General features: G+C 30.3%; 3 protein-coding genes across 3 annotated transcripts; all 3 read right to left on the reverse strand.

Moving 5' to 3' along the window:
* Positions 1-1,300: 1,300 nt before the first annotated feature.
* On the reverse strand, positions 1,301-2,903 carry LOC105627997 (phospholipase A1-II 1). Its single transcript, XM_089718748.1, has 2 exons — positions 2,261-2,903; positions 1,301-2,109 (listed from the first exon to the last, which is right to left on the reverse strand). Exons 1-2 carry the CDS (start codon positions 2,840-2,842, stop codon positions 1,480-1,482), a joined length of 1,212 nt encoding a protein of 403 aa, XP_089574874.1. The 5' UTR covers positions 2,843-2,903; the 3' UTR covers positions 1,301-1,479.
* A 4,676-nt stretch (positions 2,904-7,579) lies between these two features.
* Positions 7,580-9,371, reverse strand: LOC105628005 (large ribosomal subunit protein eL30). Its single transcript, XM_012209298.4, has 5 exons — positions 9,196-9,371; positions 8,986-9,091; positions 8,792-8,893; positions 7,908-7,976; positions 7,580-7,824 (listed from the first exon to the last, which is right to left on the reverse strand). The coding sequence occupies exons 1-5, from the start codon at positions 9,214-9,216 to the stop codon at positions 7,784-7,786; spliced, it is 339 nt and encodes a 112-aa protein (XP_012064688.2). The 5' UTR covers positions 9,217-9,371; the 3' UTR covers positions 7,580-7,783.
* Positions 9,372-10,496: 1,125 nt separating this feature from the next.
* LOC105627963 (SAP domain-containing protein) lies at positions 10,497-16,040 on the reverse strand. Its single transcript, XM_012209247.4, has 5 exons — positions 15,599-16,040; positions 13,624-15,022; positions 11,796-11,999; positions 11,554-11,705; positions 10,497-11,369 (listed from the first exon to the last, which is right to left on the reverse strand). The coding sequence occupies exons 2-5, from the start codon at positions 14,918-14,920 to the stop codon at positions 10,899-10,901; spliced, it is 2,124 nt and encodes a 707-aa protein (XP_012064637.1). The 5' UTR covers positions 14,921-15,022; positions 15,599-16,040; the 3' UTR covers positions 10,497-10,898.
* Positions 16,041-19,300: the final 3,260 nt, after the last annotated feature.

The raw sequence follows: 19,300 nt of genomic DNA on the forward strand, positions 1-19,300 counted from the left end.
AGAGAGATTGATAGACTTGTGTAAGAAAGAAGCAGTACCCCAAGTTTGAGTCTATGCAACTTACTAATGGATATATTCCAGGGTTGTACATATCCAGAATATAAACTCGACCTTCCAGCAAAAATGTCAAAGTCATCAGTCAAATGCAAAAAGAATGTGAAAACCAAGCACTGTAAGCAAAAATAAGCAACCATACTGTCATTTGAAAAATCCATTTCGTGGCCATTTCCTTGATGAGCAACAATTAGACTAAATACACTTGATTGTAACTTTTTTAACAATTTAAATATACAATTATCAAAACAGAAAAAATTAAAAATTTTCGACAAAACTAATAATTAATGCGATTATTTGTTTTGTTGTGTTGTAATTATTCATACATTATCATCATACACGATAAAATTAAACATGTAATAACTGTGTGGACGAAAAAAGGTTCCACCATTTTTTTTATCAGCAAAAAGTATTTTTTTATTAGAATAAAATATGCAGGATGAAATTAGTTATTTAAGTAATTGTTTATTGTCCTAATAGTTGTAAATTATTTTATTAAAATATTTGACCAAATATTAAAGAGAATAATATTTGATAATACACTCCCTAAAATTTTAAACACTAATATAAACACTATCGGAGAGTGGAGCTTAATGAAGACTCAAGGAGACCAGAGGCATTCCAAGAAATTTATTTTTAAAAAAAAAAAAAATTCTTGTAAAAAATTGCATTTTGATCCTTAAAAATATTAAAAAATTATATTTAACCTCCCTACAAGTTTAAAAAATTTTGTTTATATCCCCAAAAGATTTATCATAAAAAAATTTATCTTCCCAAATCTGATTTTGTAATGAAGTTGGTTGTAAATAATTAGTTTTGTTGCATATGGTTTAGTAAGTAGACATAATAAATTTTTTCTTGGTATTTTTGACCTTTATTTACTGCAAAGTGTTTTTACTACAACAATATATATATATATATATATATATATATATATATATATATATATATATATATATATATTTATGACAGTTAAATTCTTGAAAAAACAGTTAACTTAATTCATTTATAGAAAAGTAATTAACTTAGTTCATTTATAGAAAAGAAAAAACAGTTAAAAATATATTAAATATTTTCTTGTACTTCAGATAAAGCAGCAATTTAACATGTATTGTAAGACGAACAATACGAAGTCTGTTGGATTAAGGTAAATTCTTGAAAATGTTAAATTTTCCTGATTCTTTAATTTTAATAAAAAATTTTATTGTTGATAAAATAAAAAATTAAACATGCATTGCAAGATCAATTTCTACATAATTATTGTCTTTTTATTCAAATTGAAAAGTACATGATGAAGGCATACATATGGCCTTACTAATTTATTTGATTTACTGGTAACACATCACTTAGAAGGTAGAAGCCAACCCATGGCACCCTTTATTTTATATTCTATATATAAAAAGAGAGAGAGATGTTGGTTTCCAATTACGGAGCATCTGGAATGTAAAATTCTGCCTTATAGGTTCCATCGTCTTGTAAAACCATACCGTTATTCTCCTCAACCCACCAATTAGGTGGTATATTGTAATTATGTTTTTCATTCAGACCATCTACAGTTTTGTTTATCAATGCAGTATCAAGAGGATAGTCTAAATTAAAACCTCCTTTACTGCCCTGTGTTCCTGCAACTCCATGCAAGTAGACGTTCAAATCATGTGGATTAACATCACTAGTCTTTAAGAAGGGTGAGAGTGTAGTGTCAATTGGTAAGCTTTCTCCCACATGATAATAACGATGCTGAGGTATTACAATTAATTTATTTGGTGGAAGTGTAGGAACTGGGTCTTTAGCATTTTCTACCCTTAACACATGAATATCAGAAAGCTCATCAAATACCTTCTTGAATCCTTCGTTTCCTACCATAGGACTAGCGAATACAATCGCTGTCACCGGAAAACTTTTGTTTGCAGTTCCTGTTGGCTTGTTAATGCCTTTATAAACTATATCCATTGCGTTTAAGGTCGCAAGTGCCGATCCCAAGCTGTGGCCAGTTACTGTTATACTCACTTCCTCATCTTTGTATTGATCAACCAATTTGCTCACTGCATTTAGAACCTGCATGCATATATTTGTATATAGGATAAGTCTTACTTACATCATGCTTTCAGTTAAACTTTCTGATCGATTTTAAACCTCTAAATAAAGTAAGTATTAATATCGTATACAGCATAAACGAGACATCAAGATCAGAATAGTAGAAAGATACCTGGTCCCTGGCACTTTTCTTGTTGTAAATGGAGTTGTCCTTTTCTGTTGTATAGATTTGGTGAAAGCCAGAGTGGATAAGAGGATCATTGTTATTATTTGGAAACATATCTGAAGCTGGAATTGGTATAAATTCTACGTCTTCGAGCTTTTCTCCGGGCAATATGGTTCCTCTCCAAGAAACAACAATATCTCTTCTTCCAAGCTTCTTTTTTCCATCATCTGTCGCCACTGCCACATACGCACACCAAGTGGACTCATCTTCAATGACAATGCCGAACAATTGAGCCTCTAGTCTTGAATAAATGAAGTCAGTCACATTATAATCGAATTCATTGCGAGCTCTTACACCGACTTTAGTGAACAACTCATTTGGTGGAAAACGGCTAAACCCATGCAAATCTTCATACTTCTTGTTATTGTACGCATCGCCAATAGCTACGGCTCTATCGCCATAGTTAAGAATAGAACTACGAAGGTCAAAGTCTAAAGGATCTAAAAGACCCTTCCAGTTGTTCTCACCGCTCAGTTCCCTCCACCTATCTGCTATGTTACCAATCACGCTTAAACCTAGGCCTGCCATTTCTCTCCCTCCTCCTTTTTTTTTTTTTTCTTAAATCTCAAATGCTAGATAACTTGGTGAACATTGTTTCATCTTCATGCTTTATATAGACTGCCCAGTGCATGCATCAACCACAAATTGAATATAGCAGGAAGCAGATTTAACATATGCAAATCATGTACGTTATGTGTATTTATTTGTAGCTATTGTTATTATTAAATTATTCTGTCCTTATCCTATAAGACATGAAATATTAGTGTATTCTGGCAAGCTTTTTGGACTATCTTTTTGGACAGTATTTAAATAAATTAAGTTTATCGGGGATAATATTATTTAATAAATTTTTTTTTTTTTTTTTTGTAAAAAAATTTATATATGAATTTAGTTGCTTTCTATTATATTTGATTTTTTTCATTTAAATTAATTATATTTTTTCTGTTTATCAATTTAAAATTTCAATAAAAAATGTATTATACGATATTTACTATTTTTTCAAGAAATCAAATATTTATTCTTTAAATTATAAAGTTGTAATTGTTCTTAATTAAATTTGGAATTTTCTTAATAATAAATTATTGTTTTTTTTTTAGCATTAGAGGAGATAATTCAAATATAATTTTATTGTCAAGTCTATACTTAAACTTGCATAGAAATTATTGAACAAAAACAAACACACACATATCTTATAGGAAAGCAAATTTTAAAAAAATAAAAAAAATAAAAACATGTGTTCCTCTTTATTAGATTGTAATTCTCAATTATTATTGGATATGGTTTATTTTATTTTTCAAATTCGAGACTGATTTATTTTGATATCAATAAATAGTCAACAAATATCTGTTTTAATAATTATAATATTTGAAAGTTAATTTATATGATTAATTATTTTAAAATGTTTAATTATTTTGACACTCTTTTTGATGGAGGTTCCCTTTTTATGTATATAATATATGGCTTCGAGAACATTTAACATGTAATCTGATATCCAAATTACATCTTCAATATATAATTTGAAGTGGACTTATTGAGAAGGTTCAATTCAGACACTATGATAATCGTTAATTATAGATTTGTTCTTTTGCATCTTTTTTTTTTTTTTTTTTTTTTTTGATGCATTGTTATTTGACAGACAATTTTAAATAAATTTCATAATATATATAAATATGGAAATGAGAGAGAATAATGTGATTTCCTAAAATATTCTTAGTAAAATTTTATATATACTATACTTTGAAATATAGATAATTTTTTTATTACTTATAATATTTGAAATTTGATTTATTTCAAAAAATTAAATTAAAATGATTGCTACTTTAATTAATTTTTAATTAATTTAATTAGAATAAAATATATCTGAGTCTCTAAATTATATTCAAATTAACATTTAAATTTTTCTATATTTAAAAAATAATCATAACGTCCTTAATTTATACTTCAGTCTCACTAATAGGTCCTTCCCTTCAAAACTTGAGCTCTTTATCGTTCACTTATTCTCAACAATTAATTTTTGATTGTTTACTTCTTTTTTCTTTTATTTATTATGTTGAAGTGGAACTATAATCTTGTTTTATTTTCATTATGATTATTATGCATATTCAATCATATAGCTTAACTTTCATTTTATTGATTTCCACTATTTTATCTTATTTATTTATATATTTTTTATTGAAATCAACATATAATATTGAATAACATTTATTATAAATACAATAAATATACGTACATGCAAATTAATTGGGAGTAATAATAAAAATTTTAAAAAATTAAAGTGAAGATTTTTTTTTTTAAGAAAATGGATTTATCCGACTTAATCCGTATCCCACCCTGCACCGACACATAGTGGAGCAGATGATGGAGCGGTAATATATAGTGAGGAGAGTAATGTAATATCTGATCCACACTCGACGTATTGTCATATCCAACCTATATGTGTAACATATATATGTGGTTGATGTACATGTAAAATGTTATCTTGAGGTTGCTTAAATTTGCATCTAAACTTAAATGTTATCTTGCACATGAAAAGGTTAATGCTCTTGGACCACATGAAAAGGTTAATGCTCTTGGACCACATGAAAAGGTTAATGCTCTTGGACCACATGAAAAGATTTGGCCGTTAGTTATCTTGAATTAAAATAGATTAACACATGGAAAAGCATTTACGAAGAATAGTCAGACATAAGAATAATTTTATGAATTTTTTTATTTATATTCAATAAATGATTTCATACATCAAGTCAATTAAAAAAATATATAATCATTTGAATCAAAATATTATTTATTATATATTTAGTAAATAAGTAGGCTTATATACTAGATATGGATAAATCTTTCCTTAGTTTTTTATTCAAAAAATAGGAGACTACTAGTGATAACAAAAAAAGAAAAAAATTAATAGTGGTTTAAAAGAAAAAATCATGTAATACCCCTCTCTCTCTCTCTCCCCCATATATGTATGTATTATATACATAACATATGAAAATCATTTTATTGATGTTATTGTTTTGTTTTTTACATTTTTTTTGGGTGAAATGCATAGATTTTGCATCTAAATTTAGAAAAAAGTTTTAGTAGTATTTTTAACTTTTATTTTGATTCGTTGAACATTTCAATTTATAAAATTACACATATTAAACACTTTAGATTATAAGAATAATAATATTTTTGAAATTTAAATTTAAAAAAATTTCTTTTGATGTCTGAATGGGAAAAAAAAAAAAAGATAAATTGAGTGTATGAAATTTTTTAGAAAAATCAATTAAATGTTCCATGCCAATGTGGTATATGGAAAAGCTCCTTATGCAAATGTGGAACCATAGGTTTGACATTCTTCTCAAGGATTTGGACCTTTTTACAGCAAATTGAAGCATTATCTAATGCACAGGATATTACTGGCCAAGAAACTGAATAGTTGCAAGCAAAAGTGAGCTTGAAAACAAGGTAGGAGGATGAAGTCATCCGATCAGTTGGACATTCGATCTGATCCTATTCAAATGAAATAGATAAAATCTTATCTATTCAGTGGTAGATTGATATTGATGCTAAAATAAAATTCGATGCAGATATGGATATGCCATAATTCGATCTAAATCCAATTTGTAAAAAGTAATTTTGCCCTTTTGTTATATTTTTAAACTTTTGATTGTAATTCTGTATGTACAATTGCCTTTTTCTTCTATTCCTTCTTTATTTTTCATTTACATTTTACATCGTTATCTCCAACTTTTTTACTTTTTTCATTTTTTTTTTAATCTCTGCATCAAATAAAAGAATGAGTTCAACATTTCATTTTTTTACAATTGTTAAAGTTTTTCTAGTTGTCATAGTATCCAATTTTTTTATTATTGTTAAGAATTTTGTATTTTCAAGCATAAATAATAATATGCATTTTTATTAAATTATTAGTTTTTTTTTAACATAATTAAAAAAAGGATCGTATCCAATCTGACATTCGATCTGATTCGAATTTGAGCGGAGCACATATGGACATAAATATGTAAAAATCTTCATGAATCAAATATGGATTTTACATAATCCAATCTGAATTCGATCAATGATCGTCGCTAAACATAGGTGCTCAAAATACTATAATAAGTATATAAATCAAAAATAAGAGAAATCTACGCGCTTTTAGAAAATAAAAATAAAAATAAATAAAAAAACATAAAATTACTTCTTAATATGATTTAACCTTTTGGGAAGCCTAATTGTTTCTTGATATGGCATTCCATATGAATGTCAGCCCAACTATTATTACTCCGAAGGGGATTTTGAAATTTCATAGTTGCGCGTGAACGCTTTCACAAGAGATAGATGCAATCTACTATGTCAACTATAAACTCATTTTCAACTAAATTTCTTATCTCCAACTTGCTTTTAACTGGGTTTCTTATCTCTAACTAAATGAGAATCTTGAAAAAATTAATAGAAAATAAGTTTTATAAAAATAAAAAAAGCAAACTACTTGTGTTACTTTGTCTGATATGACTATCTCATTGAACGGGTCTATAGCTGACATGGTAGACCAGTTTAAGAAATTCTCCTTTCACAAACACCCAAACAACTTCTGGTTAATCACATTTAGAGGAGTTTGCTATAAAGAAAAGGAAAAGATCATCCACAGAGAATAAATGTAAGATCAATAGTGCACCGTGATAAGGCTCTTCAAGGTATGGCGAAAGAATAAAAAGGTACAGCGAAAGAAGACAGCCCTGCATAGATGTCATTCAAGGATCACTGACCCTAATTGCCTTCCCCCTTAAAGAATTAAGTATTAGATACAAGCAACATATATCATAACCATAACTACTGCCTTGTAAGAGTATATTGCATAATGAAATTAGTCTAATGTCTGACATTGCTTAAGGGGATTGTTTTTTTGGATTAGAACTGAGTGTTTCAAAACTGGTAGTATGAAGCCAAATCCAGCAACCCAAACAGAGCCCACGGGTTGCACAATTCATCAAGTCATAAATTGATATGTATAATTACCATAACCACAAGACACCTGACCTATTATGCACTTTGTTTCATTTTTTATCCCTCAGTAAAGAATCTGTTGATAGATCGAGTAAATATAACGTGAAGCAATACTGTTCCAATTAGAACTTTGTGTTTCCCAAAATGCACACAAACAAAATTTTCAAAGGGAGATGTATTAGGAGTGTTTTAGTAATTTAACACAAAACATTTGCCAACACAACTAGTGTCTTTAAATCAGCAAGGACAAAATGCATAACTCAGACTACAACATCGATCTTGTACACATAAGTAGTAGTAGCATAACTTGATTTATGAATGATTTCCAAAATAGAACCAAGTAAAATGAGACATCACCTCCACACTAAGCAAAATTTGACAAAAAGAGTCCAAACTAATGTCTAATATCATGGGGAAAGAAAAAGAAAAGTCCAAATTGGAGAGGGCTCAAACATTGTAAAAAGGAAAGAGAAATATAATTGCTCATTGATCACCAGGGAGGCTCTTGATGATATCCGAATCACCTGCACAACAGAGACATTCACTCAAATGTCAGTGGATCAAATACTAACACAATGTTCAAAACACAATTGATATGATATTTTACCTGGATCAATAATGCTCAGGCAAGAAACACGGAAATACTTCCCACAAGCGGTTCCCAAGTCAACATTGTCTGGAAAAACACATTATCAGTTTCAAATTTATGAACACTGAACAAAATATAAAGCTATCCATGCATGTGCAAGTCTTGGGCTCAGCGGCCATTTTTGAAGCTCCAATAACCAGTTAAACAAATTCAGGTTCTAAGCAACATATATTAGATGACAACATACATCGATAAGATACAAAAACAAGGACCCTTCCAATCCCCTATACCTTCAAAAAGAAGGTATGACGCAGTTCTGCTCGATTTGACTTTACAAACTGTATACAGGTTTCTTTTGTGGATGTTTCATTCTATATTTCCTTGCTAAAGGTTCAAAAATTCAACTTAAGTTTTTGACATTAAACTTTATTTTCAAATACCAAATACCCAATAAAGACCCCTGCAGGATATACCTAACAAATGTGTGGAAAGAAATCTGAACAAACCATATTAAGTAAATCCAACTCGTATACAATCGCAAACTTACATATAAAACAACACAAGGATAATATAACATACAATTCTGTAAAGTGACTGATATCTTTGACAAAAAACTAATGAAGCTAACTGATACAAAATCACCCTCGCACACTCCAAATTATCAGAAACTAGAAAGTATGCAATTAAATCTAAAATGGTACGCAAATAATGTCTGAGAGGCTATCATTATCAGAAGTCAATGAGGTGAAGGGCATGCATCTCACAAGTACAACCCTCATTCTCATATGCAAACACAAACGTTATTCTCAGTCTCTGCTATCAAATAAATAGCAAAATGAAACAAAAAAAAATATATATGTAGACCTTCAAGATTCAACAAAAGAAATAAAGTGAGCACTTACTTCCATTATAATGATGTACTCCAACCTTAGAAAGCATGGCATAGTACTCGATCTCAGATTTTCTCAGTGGAGGGCAATTGTTTGAAATAATTATAAGCTTGCCTACCAAAAATTAATCCCAAATATTAAAATAAAGTAAACAAAACGAAAAAAGAAAATGAAAAAAAAGATAAACAATTAACAAAAAAACTCACCTTTGGACGATCTGAGAGAGCGAAGCACAGTTTTGTAACCGAGAGTGTACCTTCCACTCTTCATAACAAGAGCTAATCTGTTATTGATGCTCTCATGGGTCTTCTTCTGTAATATCACCAAAAATAATATAAATCACAAATCTAAATTAGAATTTAAGAAGAGATGGATATGAAATGATGGAAATGGGAAAAAAGAAGAGAAGGACGTACAGTTTTCTTGCCAGAAACCATTTTTCCGGAAAAATGCTTGGCTGATTAGAGTTCTCTATGCAAGAGTGGTGGCGCCGTAACCCTACAATTCTTCGCTGCTCCTGCTCCTGCTGCTGCTGCTGCTCCTGCTCCCAAGCGGGTAGGGTTTGGGAACAAATCTCCCTCGGATAAATATTAGGGTTTGAGTTGGTGGACCGTGTATGTGTCAACATTGAAATAGCAGTCAAGCCCAATCCATTTTGAGGTTGCCCCAACCTGAGGCGGGTCGGGTTGGGCTGTACCTGTACTTTTGATTTTTATCGCTAGAACCAAAGTCTCATTGACTTTGGTGATATGCCAATGCCCACAATTTTTTTGATCTAGGAATTATCCCTTGAATGAGTAAATATTTAATAATTCAATAAATGAACAATTGTCAAACTTATTTTTACCTTTTAGTCCTGTTTATTAAGTAGTAATTCCTTTTAGTTATTTAAATTTTATTAATGGTTTTTATATAAGCTTAACTTAGCATTAAAAAGATTCCCAACTTAATAAAAACTTGAATTTATATTCTCCATTACTTGATTTCCGTTGAACAAATCTTAAATTAAACAAGACATAATTACTATATATTCTCTGATTTTCTCAAATATACTACTATCTCTGTTCCATAAATAGTGTGAAATTATGAATACTGCAATTTTTACTAGTGTCTTTCATTAAACTATATACAGTAATTGTCTTTAGAATTATTTTTGACATTTCATAGTCACTTATTGGATTGGATTTTGTAGTCTAATAGACATGCAATGCAGAGACTAAATACTGTAATTTTAAAAACTCCAATAGTGTAATTTTAAAAACTGAAGTTTTTACTATTGTATTTGAACAAACCTAGGGACTACATAGTAAATACCCGTTTAACAAAGTCAACCATCAAAGATCAAATTAGTTGCACCCTAAATATTAACTTGTGATTCCAAGAATTACATAATTTCTAAAATTTCTCCGTTAGTTAAAATTTTTGCCCCTCTATTTAATTATCCCAATTCAATTAAACAGATTTTTCATATTTTATGCACACTTAAGAGTTTGAATCCATGACCTTTCCTCATAACAAATCAAACACTTAAAGCCTCACAAAATCCCGAGTTAAAAAATAGCAAAAACACGCTTCACCAGTACCTCATGACTTTCATTATACATGGCATATTAGCACTGACGTTTATGAAGCAAATATCAGAGTTTCAAACCATATAATGGCATGCATTAGTTATTAATTTCAAATTTTCAACAGATCGGAACAGACGCATAAAAGATTATCATCAGAAGTCAGATTCCACCATTTTAGTTTGTTCTGAAGTTAAAATTCCTCTGAAAAGGTAAAACAAGATGACCACAAGTAGATAGAATTCTTTTCAACAGCAAAACATGATATGACCGTACGATAGGTGGATCCGCTTGAATACAGAGCTCTCAATTCAAATGTTTCCTAGCACTAATAAAAACTTAAAGCATTAACAAAAGGCAGCCTCCAGAAAACCCAAATCCAACAGCGAACCACATCCCTCTGCTTGGCCAGGGCATTTCCTTCTACAAGCAACACCTGCAGACCTGCAAAGACGCAATTATGTGATACTATCTAACCATTTATCTAAGATACTGACCATCCCATAAGAAATTCCTAAGAGCAGCCACGGAGGTAAATAGTAGCTTGATCCCTACTGGTTGGCATTTTTTCCCCGTTCCGCAAGTTTTGCTGCAACTTGTTCTTCTGACAACGGAAGATAGTAGATCCGGGGAGTTGCTTTGGTTTTCCGAAAGAGATCATCTAGAGTAACAATTGGAGGGTCATGTTTCTCTGGAATTAGTGGAGGTGGCGGTGGCAGATGGGCAACACGCTCCTTGGCCAGAGGCGGGTTGGATAGAGGTGGTGGAGGTGGAAGGGGAGGTGGGGGTGGAAGTTGCTGCCTAGAAACCTGCTGACGGGGAGAGGGCTGAGGCTGCGAGAGTGGAGCTGCAGTAGCACTTGGAGTCACTGGTGTAGCCGGAGAATGAGGAGGAGCCTCCACTTTCAGTTTCACTTCATGGGGATCAACAAACTCAGCCACTAAAAGACGCCCGCCATTTGGAGGCCACTGTAAGTTATACACTGCATTCCGTGTCTCCACAGCTTCTTCTACAGATGAGTACTGCATCAACAAAGAGTTCCCCCACATAACAGGTGAGATATAACTAATACAAAGATTCAAAAAGCACACGCATGACAAGACCATGAAATGCACCTTCCCAGCCAGATGAAAAAAGATCTCTCCACATTTAGATGCATTGCAATAGTGTGTGTGCCTGTGTTTAGAGAGAGAAAGAAAGGCTTACACTTATATAGCAATGGGTTTTGATGTGATCCATCCAGAAACTGGTTATGGTCCCAGTCTTGCCTAGAAATTCTTGGACAGCTTTCAGGGTAAAAGGACGTACAAAGCGATCAATTCTTAGAGAATTTGTTGGAGGTCTTTGAGATGGTGGAACTGGCAACAGTAAAACACAATGCAAATGTTTATTCTAACCGATCACAGATAAACCTGTACATAACAAGTTTACAAAGAACCATGACTCACCAACACGTTCCTTTGGTGCATCCTCATTGCTAACAGAGGAGTCAGAGCGAGAAAAGTTGCGTCTTGAAAGAGCAGGTTGAAATGCATCCTTAGGGGTAGTGGATGGTGCTGGATTAGAGCTTTGTGGTTCAGGTACTTTTAGGCTTTCAGAATTCCATCTGCGTTGCCTCTTTACAGGCTCTGTACTTCCAACAGCATTTTGATCTGCAATGGAACCCATTAAACCAGATGAACAAGAGAAAATGGTCATCATACAGAACCAGACATCCATTTAAATTTTCATAGTAAAATTATCAAAATGCTTCAAGAAAAAAAAGAAGGGTACTAATCAAAATAAAACGAATATGTAGTACAAGCAAAACAGATCAGATTAAAATTCTCAAAGTTGACTGAGACAGAGCTACTTTGCAGTAAGACAACGATTACCATTGTTCTAAACAGTACACCCACAATAGCCAAATTGCAAGTAATTATGCTGTCAAATTATACACAATTATTCGTCCATATAGTTATTGAAACAGATGAATATTCTAATAATAATTCAAATCATTAGTGAAAAGTGGTAGCATAATATTTAAAAGACCTCCATGTCATGTCTGTATCTAGAAATGAAAGAGTCAACTTTAGGATTTAGCAGACACTAGCTAATGCAAATTGCAAGTAATCATGCTGTTCAAAAGTATGCACTTATCATCCATATTGTAATGGAAACACAAATTCTCTAATAATAATTCAAAATCATTAGTGAAAAGTAGTAGCATAGTATTTAAAACGCCTCTAAGTCATGTCTGCATCTAAACAAAAGAACCAACATGAAAGAGTCAACTTTAGGAATTTAAAAAACACTAGCTAATGCAAAAGGTACTTCTATCATGTAGCATTGTTTGTCTCAATAGAAGCTTGTCCCTCATTGTGCAAGGGCACGTCATATTCGACCTTAGAGTCTCTGCAACTTATTACAACTTTTGAAACAAAGGTAACTGTACTCAATCAGATGCCAGAGCTTAAAAGCACACCCAAACTTAGACCTTTTCCTATTGACTTCTTCCCAAATTGAGCACTTCAACTCTGTCAAATCAATTATGCTGAACTTAAAACATAAAATGAACCTGAACAATTTCACTCTGAAGTGTTGTGGACAAAACATAAATAACATGAATAAACATTAAAGCCAATTTTCAGGTACCTCAGGCATAAACAAGAAATTTCTTTTTTAAGGCACAATTCAGTCAGTCAGTAAGTAGGTGAATAACACGCCAGGTGTAAACATTTTTCTTATTACACTCAGTTGAAATTTGGTCACAGACTCTCGAAGGAAGAAAAACGGAAAAATATTTGGTTCAAAAACTAGATAAACCATGTTTTCCTCATTGATATGGTGAGCTTGATTCTTGTCCTCAAATACAGTAGAGGTCTAAATCATCTCCCTTATAAACCAATCATGATAAGTGCAAGTATAAAATTCATATATTTAGCTACTTCAACATTATGCACATGCAAATGTGTTTATTGCAAGTTTTCAACAGTTCCTACTACGAGATAGTACATTTTTACATAGAGGTATTACTTAATGTACTAACATTTCCCACCAGTGTTAAAGATGAAAAAGTTCTAATAACTTGAACATCTTCCTGATCATAATGACCATCGAAATGAAAGGCATGAGAAATGCATTGCAATTATCGCGTGTCAACATTGTGATGAAAAAAAATATTATAATAGTGAAGCCATGTAAAAACAACATTGGTAAAAGCAGAGAAAGTATTGTAAAAGATATTTGCTGAATAAGGTTATTAGGAAGTTAGGGAGTTCAGAATGCAAAAATTACCATTAAGCTTTCTTTTCTCAGCAGGCACAGGAGGATGAACTTTATTCTCAACACGCATTTCCTTATTATCAATAGACGGCTTGTTCCCTACAACATCAACAAGATTTTCCTCCTTCACAACATGCATTTCACTTTTCTCACTTTTGTCTCCCACATCATCAGAGTTATACTTTGAATCAATTTGCTTACTCTCCACAACATCTTCCTCCATAGAGTCATCACCAGAACTTCTGTCTAAATTTAACTTTTCCGAGTACCCCACATCAACAATATCATTTTTCTTGCTCATATCTGCATTTGTAGCATTGCTGTCATCTTTCTCTTCAACTGTCTTCTTCTCTTGTGGCTCCTCAACATCCATTGGATGTGATTCACCACCAACTGGCACAACACTATTGGATGATGGTTCCACCATCTCTGGCTTAACAATATCTAGTTCTAATTGGACATTATCAGTAATTATGTTATCCTTTAGTTCAATCTTTTCATTAATTGACACAGAATCAGTAGAAATAGAATCAGATTTTACTTGAAACCCTAAATTAGGGCTGACCTCAGATACCTGGTTGTTCGGAGTAGAAGAGTCAAGCGTGACATCCTCGTGTGGAGGCTTCAACCCCTCATTCTCCAGCTGGGACTTTGAATCCTCATTCTCCAGCTGGGGCTTTGAATCCTCATTGTCCAGCTGAAGCTTGGAATTCTCCAGCTGAGTCTTGCATTCCTCACCTTCCAGCTGAGGCTTAGAATCCTGATTTTCAAGCTGGAACTTGGAATTCACATTCAGTTCAGGCGCTTGAGGATTTTGTGCATCTGAAGCACCAATTGTTACTCCAGATGCCACACTCTCGGAAACTGTAGTGCTGACCTCCAGAGCAACAGCAGGAATAGTGATCTCCCCTTCATCCCTAGAAGAAATTGTATCAGTTCTTGTGACACATTCCGCAAGTTCTTGGTCCCTGGCTTCTGCACCATCATTGATATCAACCTGAACCTTAACATCACCCACGCTCTCAATTTTCGCAGCAACAACATTCATATCAACTTTAGCAATTTCAGTAACAATTGGCACTGCCTCAGAAACTTTTGTACCATCCACAGGTTGCTCATCCGAAATAGTTTCAGTGTCCAAGTCCTCATTATTTTCCCTCTCAATGCGAAGTGCTTCATCTAAACGTCTAATCAGATCATCCTTCAAACCTTTTGTTGTCAATTTCCGCCTCCTAAGCTCTTCTTTTAGTTCAGTAACCTTCCACTGATCTATTGGGCGATTGTCTAGAATTGGATATTTTGATGACATCTTTTCCAATTAATATCACTACCACAATCCTTAACAAAACATAAAATTCAATTTGTAATCCTTGAAATCTCGCAGTGAAACAACAATGGTACAAGAGAAACCCTATAAATAAAAAAGGCATGTTAAAAAGACAATAGCAGAAAAAGAATAACAGCATTCATACAAATTAACGAACCAGCAGCTTTAGGACCAATTTAACTTAGCAGGAAATTTTTATACTAACAAAAAAATTGAATGTGAATCATATTGTATTACAATACCAAATGACCAACAAAGACATATTATACAGAATCCTCTACTTAATTCAACAAGAAATCACAAAATCAAATTACCCAAGGACCAGAGAGAGAGAGAGAGAGAGAGAGAGAAACAAAAGAATAATGGTTTACATGAAAATCGGGATCCCATCCAAAATTGCATACAGAATCTAACTTCTGATGAATCAAAACACTAACAGTGTTCTACTAACCAATTTACACATAATTTATCCTTCCGAATCTAACAATATCATTCAAGCCAGTCAACATATTTCTCCTCGCTCAACTTGAGAAGTAAGAATTGAAGGAAAAATAAACAAAAAAAACTTTTATGCAACATCATAAATGTCATTGCATGAAAAGCTATTTAAAAGATGACATGCAAAAGAAAAATTACAATAAAAATTAAGCGATAACTCACAGGAATATTGTCAGGCAGCCGGAAAGCACCAAAAGGCTGAAAACAGAATGGGATATATGTGAAACCCTAATTTCACAACACAAAACCCACCATTAGACATATAGAAAGAAAAGCGCCAAAAAAGCAGAGCAGCCCACAATGAAGAAACGCCAAACAAATTTTTTAAAAAAAAAAGACCCAATAATCTTCCACTCAAAGCGAGTCTGCTTCCTGAAAACAAAACGAACAAAAGAAACTAAAGCTAAGAACACATTAAAAAATACAAATGTACAAGAGAGGAAAAAGCCCGAGATACGAAAATGAAACAAAAACCAGCTTTCGTTGGATTTGATTTTTCTTATCTTTTTCGGAATTTTGATTGAGAGAGGAAAATGGAAATGTAAATTTAGGGTTTTGGATGTTCAATGATTTTTTTGGTTTGTGCGTTATCGAAAAACAAAATGGAGTAGAAGGCTCTTGGTCTTCAAATACTGGTTATATTTGTGGAATACCGAATATACCCTGAGGGGGACTACGTGGAGTTTCGTTTCAACAAGCCTGTTGTCAGAATGCGTACAGAACCGGGAAATACATTTTTCATGTTTAGATATTTTTCATGGATTATAATTATTATGATTATTATTATTAAAAGAAATAAGGTTTAATTTCATTTCAAAAAAAAAAAAAAGGTTTAATTTGTCCCGCATAAATTCACCCAAAAGTCAATGTTTTATATGTAACCCTAACTAGTAGATGAGTAAAAATGCCGAAAATAAAAAGTAAAAAATAAAAAAAAATTTAGCATTTTTAACTAATGCTACTAGTATATAAATTATTATTTAATTAAAAATAAAAATATTAAAGTTGTTCTTTTTAGTTATTTAATGTAAAGTTTAAGAAAAAAATTGATTTTTAAGTAAATTATAAATCACATCCAACTTGAAGAGATAAGTAACAACGTTGTTTGGAGTGGAAAAGGGTCCGACCCTTAAGCAATAGGTTGAGTGAAAACTCTTTGTGGGAAGCTGTTGGGCTAATGACACAAACCAACAAAAATTAATAAAACTGACAAATAGAAAATAATCAATTTTATGATTTTTCTTTAGCTATAATAATATTTTTTATTTAAAAACGTTAAATAAAAAATATATTTTAATAATAGTTCTTTTTAAATATATCTATCTATACTTGTACTAACTATATATAAACGTGAGAATAATGAGATTTTTGATATTGCTCTCATTGAAATTTCGAATATCTTAAAATAGTTTTAATCATTGCCAATTTGAAAATTACATTTTATATCAACGAGTGTTTAGATGAGTGGTTAGACGCTCTTCTCTTTTAAGTGAGGTTGAAAGTTCAATCCTAATGAATGAAGTAAATACTCGCTTGGAGCACTTTATTCCTTCTTGAGTTTAGTTCTTGCCCAGTGGGCTCGAGATAATGTTTCTTTTATGTAATATTTTTTATTAATTAATTAAATTATTTATTTATTTATTTTAAATTTGCAACTTAGAAATATAAATAAACAAAATTAGATCCTAACATTATTTACTTTGTAATTTTCGTTTATCGATTTGGCTATATTTTTTTTTTTTTTTATCTTTCAATATCAAATTTCATTAAATTACAGTATTTTACAATTAAAGAAATGGTTGATTTTTGAAATTTAAATTGGTAATTTTTTAATATAATTTATTTCTGTTATATGTTGAGTTCGAAAAGAGCTCTATTCTTAATAACAATTTTTTATTTTTTATTTTCTTTTTTGTTACTGAATTAATTTGTAACTACCATCATTTTAATTTGGTAATAGATTTATATTTCCCTTACAATAAATAACTGACCTCTTGATGGTTAAACATTTTTAATTTTCTTAATATTTTTTCTATTATATTCTAAATCTATTTGACTTGAAATAAAATAACATTTATAAAACTGAAAAAAACTAGAACTATATATTTCTTTTTTGTGTCATATTTTGGGATTTCAAGAATTTGTATATATGTGTATATATTCCTTTCTCTAATGTACTGGGTGAGTAATACTCTCACCATAGTCAAAATAATTATCATCGTTAATTTAGATCATATGCTCATTTATTTTCTCTACCCAGTAGTAAAAAATAATTTATTATTATTATTATTTTGTTATAGTTAGATATATATATAGATATTTATTTGGGGTTGAGGGTAGGAGGTTGGAAATTGAGCGATGACTTAATTTCTTTTTTTTTTTTTTTTGCCACTTATTAAAGTTTTAAGAATCTATATTTATAAATTAGAGACTGAAGACTTAAGTCTATGGATTGGTTCAAATTTTATTTTGAAACCACTTTATTATTAAAAAAAAAAAGAATTAATTATAGAAGAAATAGCATTTACAAATAGCTTGTATGACAAAGTTCGATACAAATTAAGCAATTGTATTTATTTTAATCTAAATAAAAACTTATGCTTTAACAAGCATAGTCAACGTGCAAGACATGTTGTAAAAAAGACTAGCACTGTATAAATACGAGAATAAGGAGATAATAAGATTTTCAATTGCGTCATTGATGAAATTTGAATACCTTACAAAATTATATTTTATTCATTAATTTAATATAATTTATTAAAATTATTTTTAAAATTAATACATATAGATAATTAATTATTTTAAAATTTTAAGTTTTACCTTCTTTAAAATTTATTTTTAAATATATGATAACGATATATTGAAATTTTTTATATTTTATTTTATTGTAATTATAATTTAAAATATTTTATTTAGGAGCGATAAAAATGAAAAGTATATATTTTTTAATATTCTTTTTTCTTCTATGTTTGTATGATTTGATTAGATTTTTTTAAAAAAATTAAAATTTCAAATAGAATATATATAATATTTTATTTAGGAGAGAGATAAAAAGGTTTTTTTTTCAATATTCTTTTTTCTTTATGTTTTTATGATTTGAATCAATATATTTTTTTAAAAAATAAATTTTCAAATAGAATATATATAATATTTTATTTAGGAGAGATAAAAAAGAAAAATTTTTTTTCTACAGTTGTACGAAAATTGAGGATTTATTTGGAGAGGATAAAATATATTTTTTTATGTAATCTTTTTTTATTAATTAATTAATTTTTTTACTGAAATTAATTACCTTATTTTTGTATTTTAAATTTGCAACTTAGAACTATAGAGAAACAAAATATTTGAATAAATTCATCAACTGACCAATATTGGATGTTAACATGATTTGCTTTGTAATTTTTATTTATCGACTTAATTTTAGTTTTAGTTTTCTTTTTTAGTTTTAGTTTTAGTTTTCTTTTTTTTTTTTTTTTTGTTCATCAACATGAAATTTCATTAAATTATAGAATTTCCAGTTCAGAAGGAGTTGATTTTTTAAATTTAAATTGGTAATTTTTTTTGTTCCTTGTTATATGTTGAATTTTGAAAAGATTTTTATTCTTAATAATATTTTTTTCTTTTTTATCATTGAATTAATTTTTAACTGCTATCACCTTAATTTAGTAAGAAATTTATATATTTCTTGCAATAAATAGATGATATCTCGATGATTAAGCATTTTTAATTTTTTAATATTTTTTGTCTTATATTATAAATCTTTTTGTCTGTAAAGAAAATATTGTTTATGAAACTGGAAGAAAAAGTACTATATTTTTATTTTGGATTACTTTTTGGGGTTTCAAAAATTTGTGTGTATGTCAT

This window comes from Jatropha curcas, chromosome 3 (assembly GCF_041381405.1).
Source record: "Jatropha curcas cultivar XTBG-Jc1 chromosome 3, XTBG_Jcur_1.0, whole genome shotgun sequence".
NCBI lineage: Eukaryota > Viridiplantae > Streptophyta > Magnoliopsida > Malpighiales > Euphorbiaceae > Jatropha > Jatropha curcas.

Coding starts and splice junctions, on each gene's coding strand:
- LOC105627997 (XM_089718748.1), bottom strand. CDS start 2,842: ATGGCAGGCCTAGGTTTAAGCGTGATTGGTAACATAGCAGATAGGTGG. Junction 2,110..2,260: donor AGAAAAGTGCCAGGGACCAG/GTATCTTTCTAC, acceptor ATATGCATGCAG/GTTCTAAATGCAGTGAGCAA.
- LOC105628005 (XM_012209298.4), bottom strand. CDS start 9,216: ATGGTTTCTGGCAAGAAAACT. Junction 9,092..9,195: donor TGGTTTCTGGCAAGAAAACT/GTACGTCCTTCT, acceptor GTGATATTACAG/AAGAAGACCCATGAGAGCAT. Junction 7,825..7,907: donor CCTGAGCATTATTGATCCAG/GTAAAATATCAT, acceptor TCTGTTGTGCAG/GTGATTCGGATATCATCAAG.
- LOC105627963 (XM_012209247.4), bottom strand. CDS start 14,920: ATGTCATCAAAATATCCAATTCTAGACAATCGCCCAATAGATCAGTGG. Junction 11,706..11,795: donor TGCACCAAAGGAACGTGTTG/GTGAGTCATGGT, acceptor TACTGTTGCCAG/TTCCACCATCTCAAAGACCT. Junction 11,370..11,553: donor AAACCCATTGCTATATAAGT/GTAAGCCTTTCT, acceptor TTGTTGATGCAG/TACTCATCTGTAGAAGAAGC.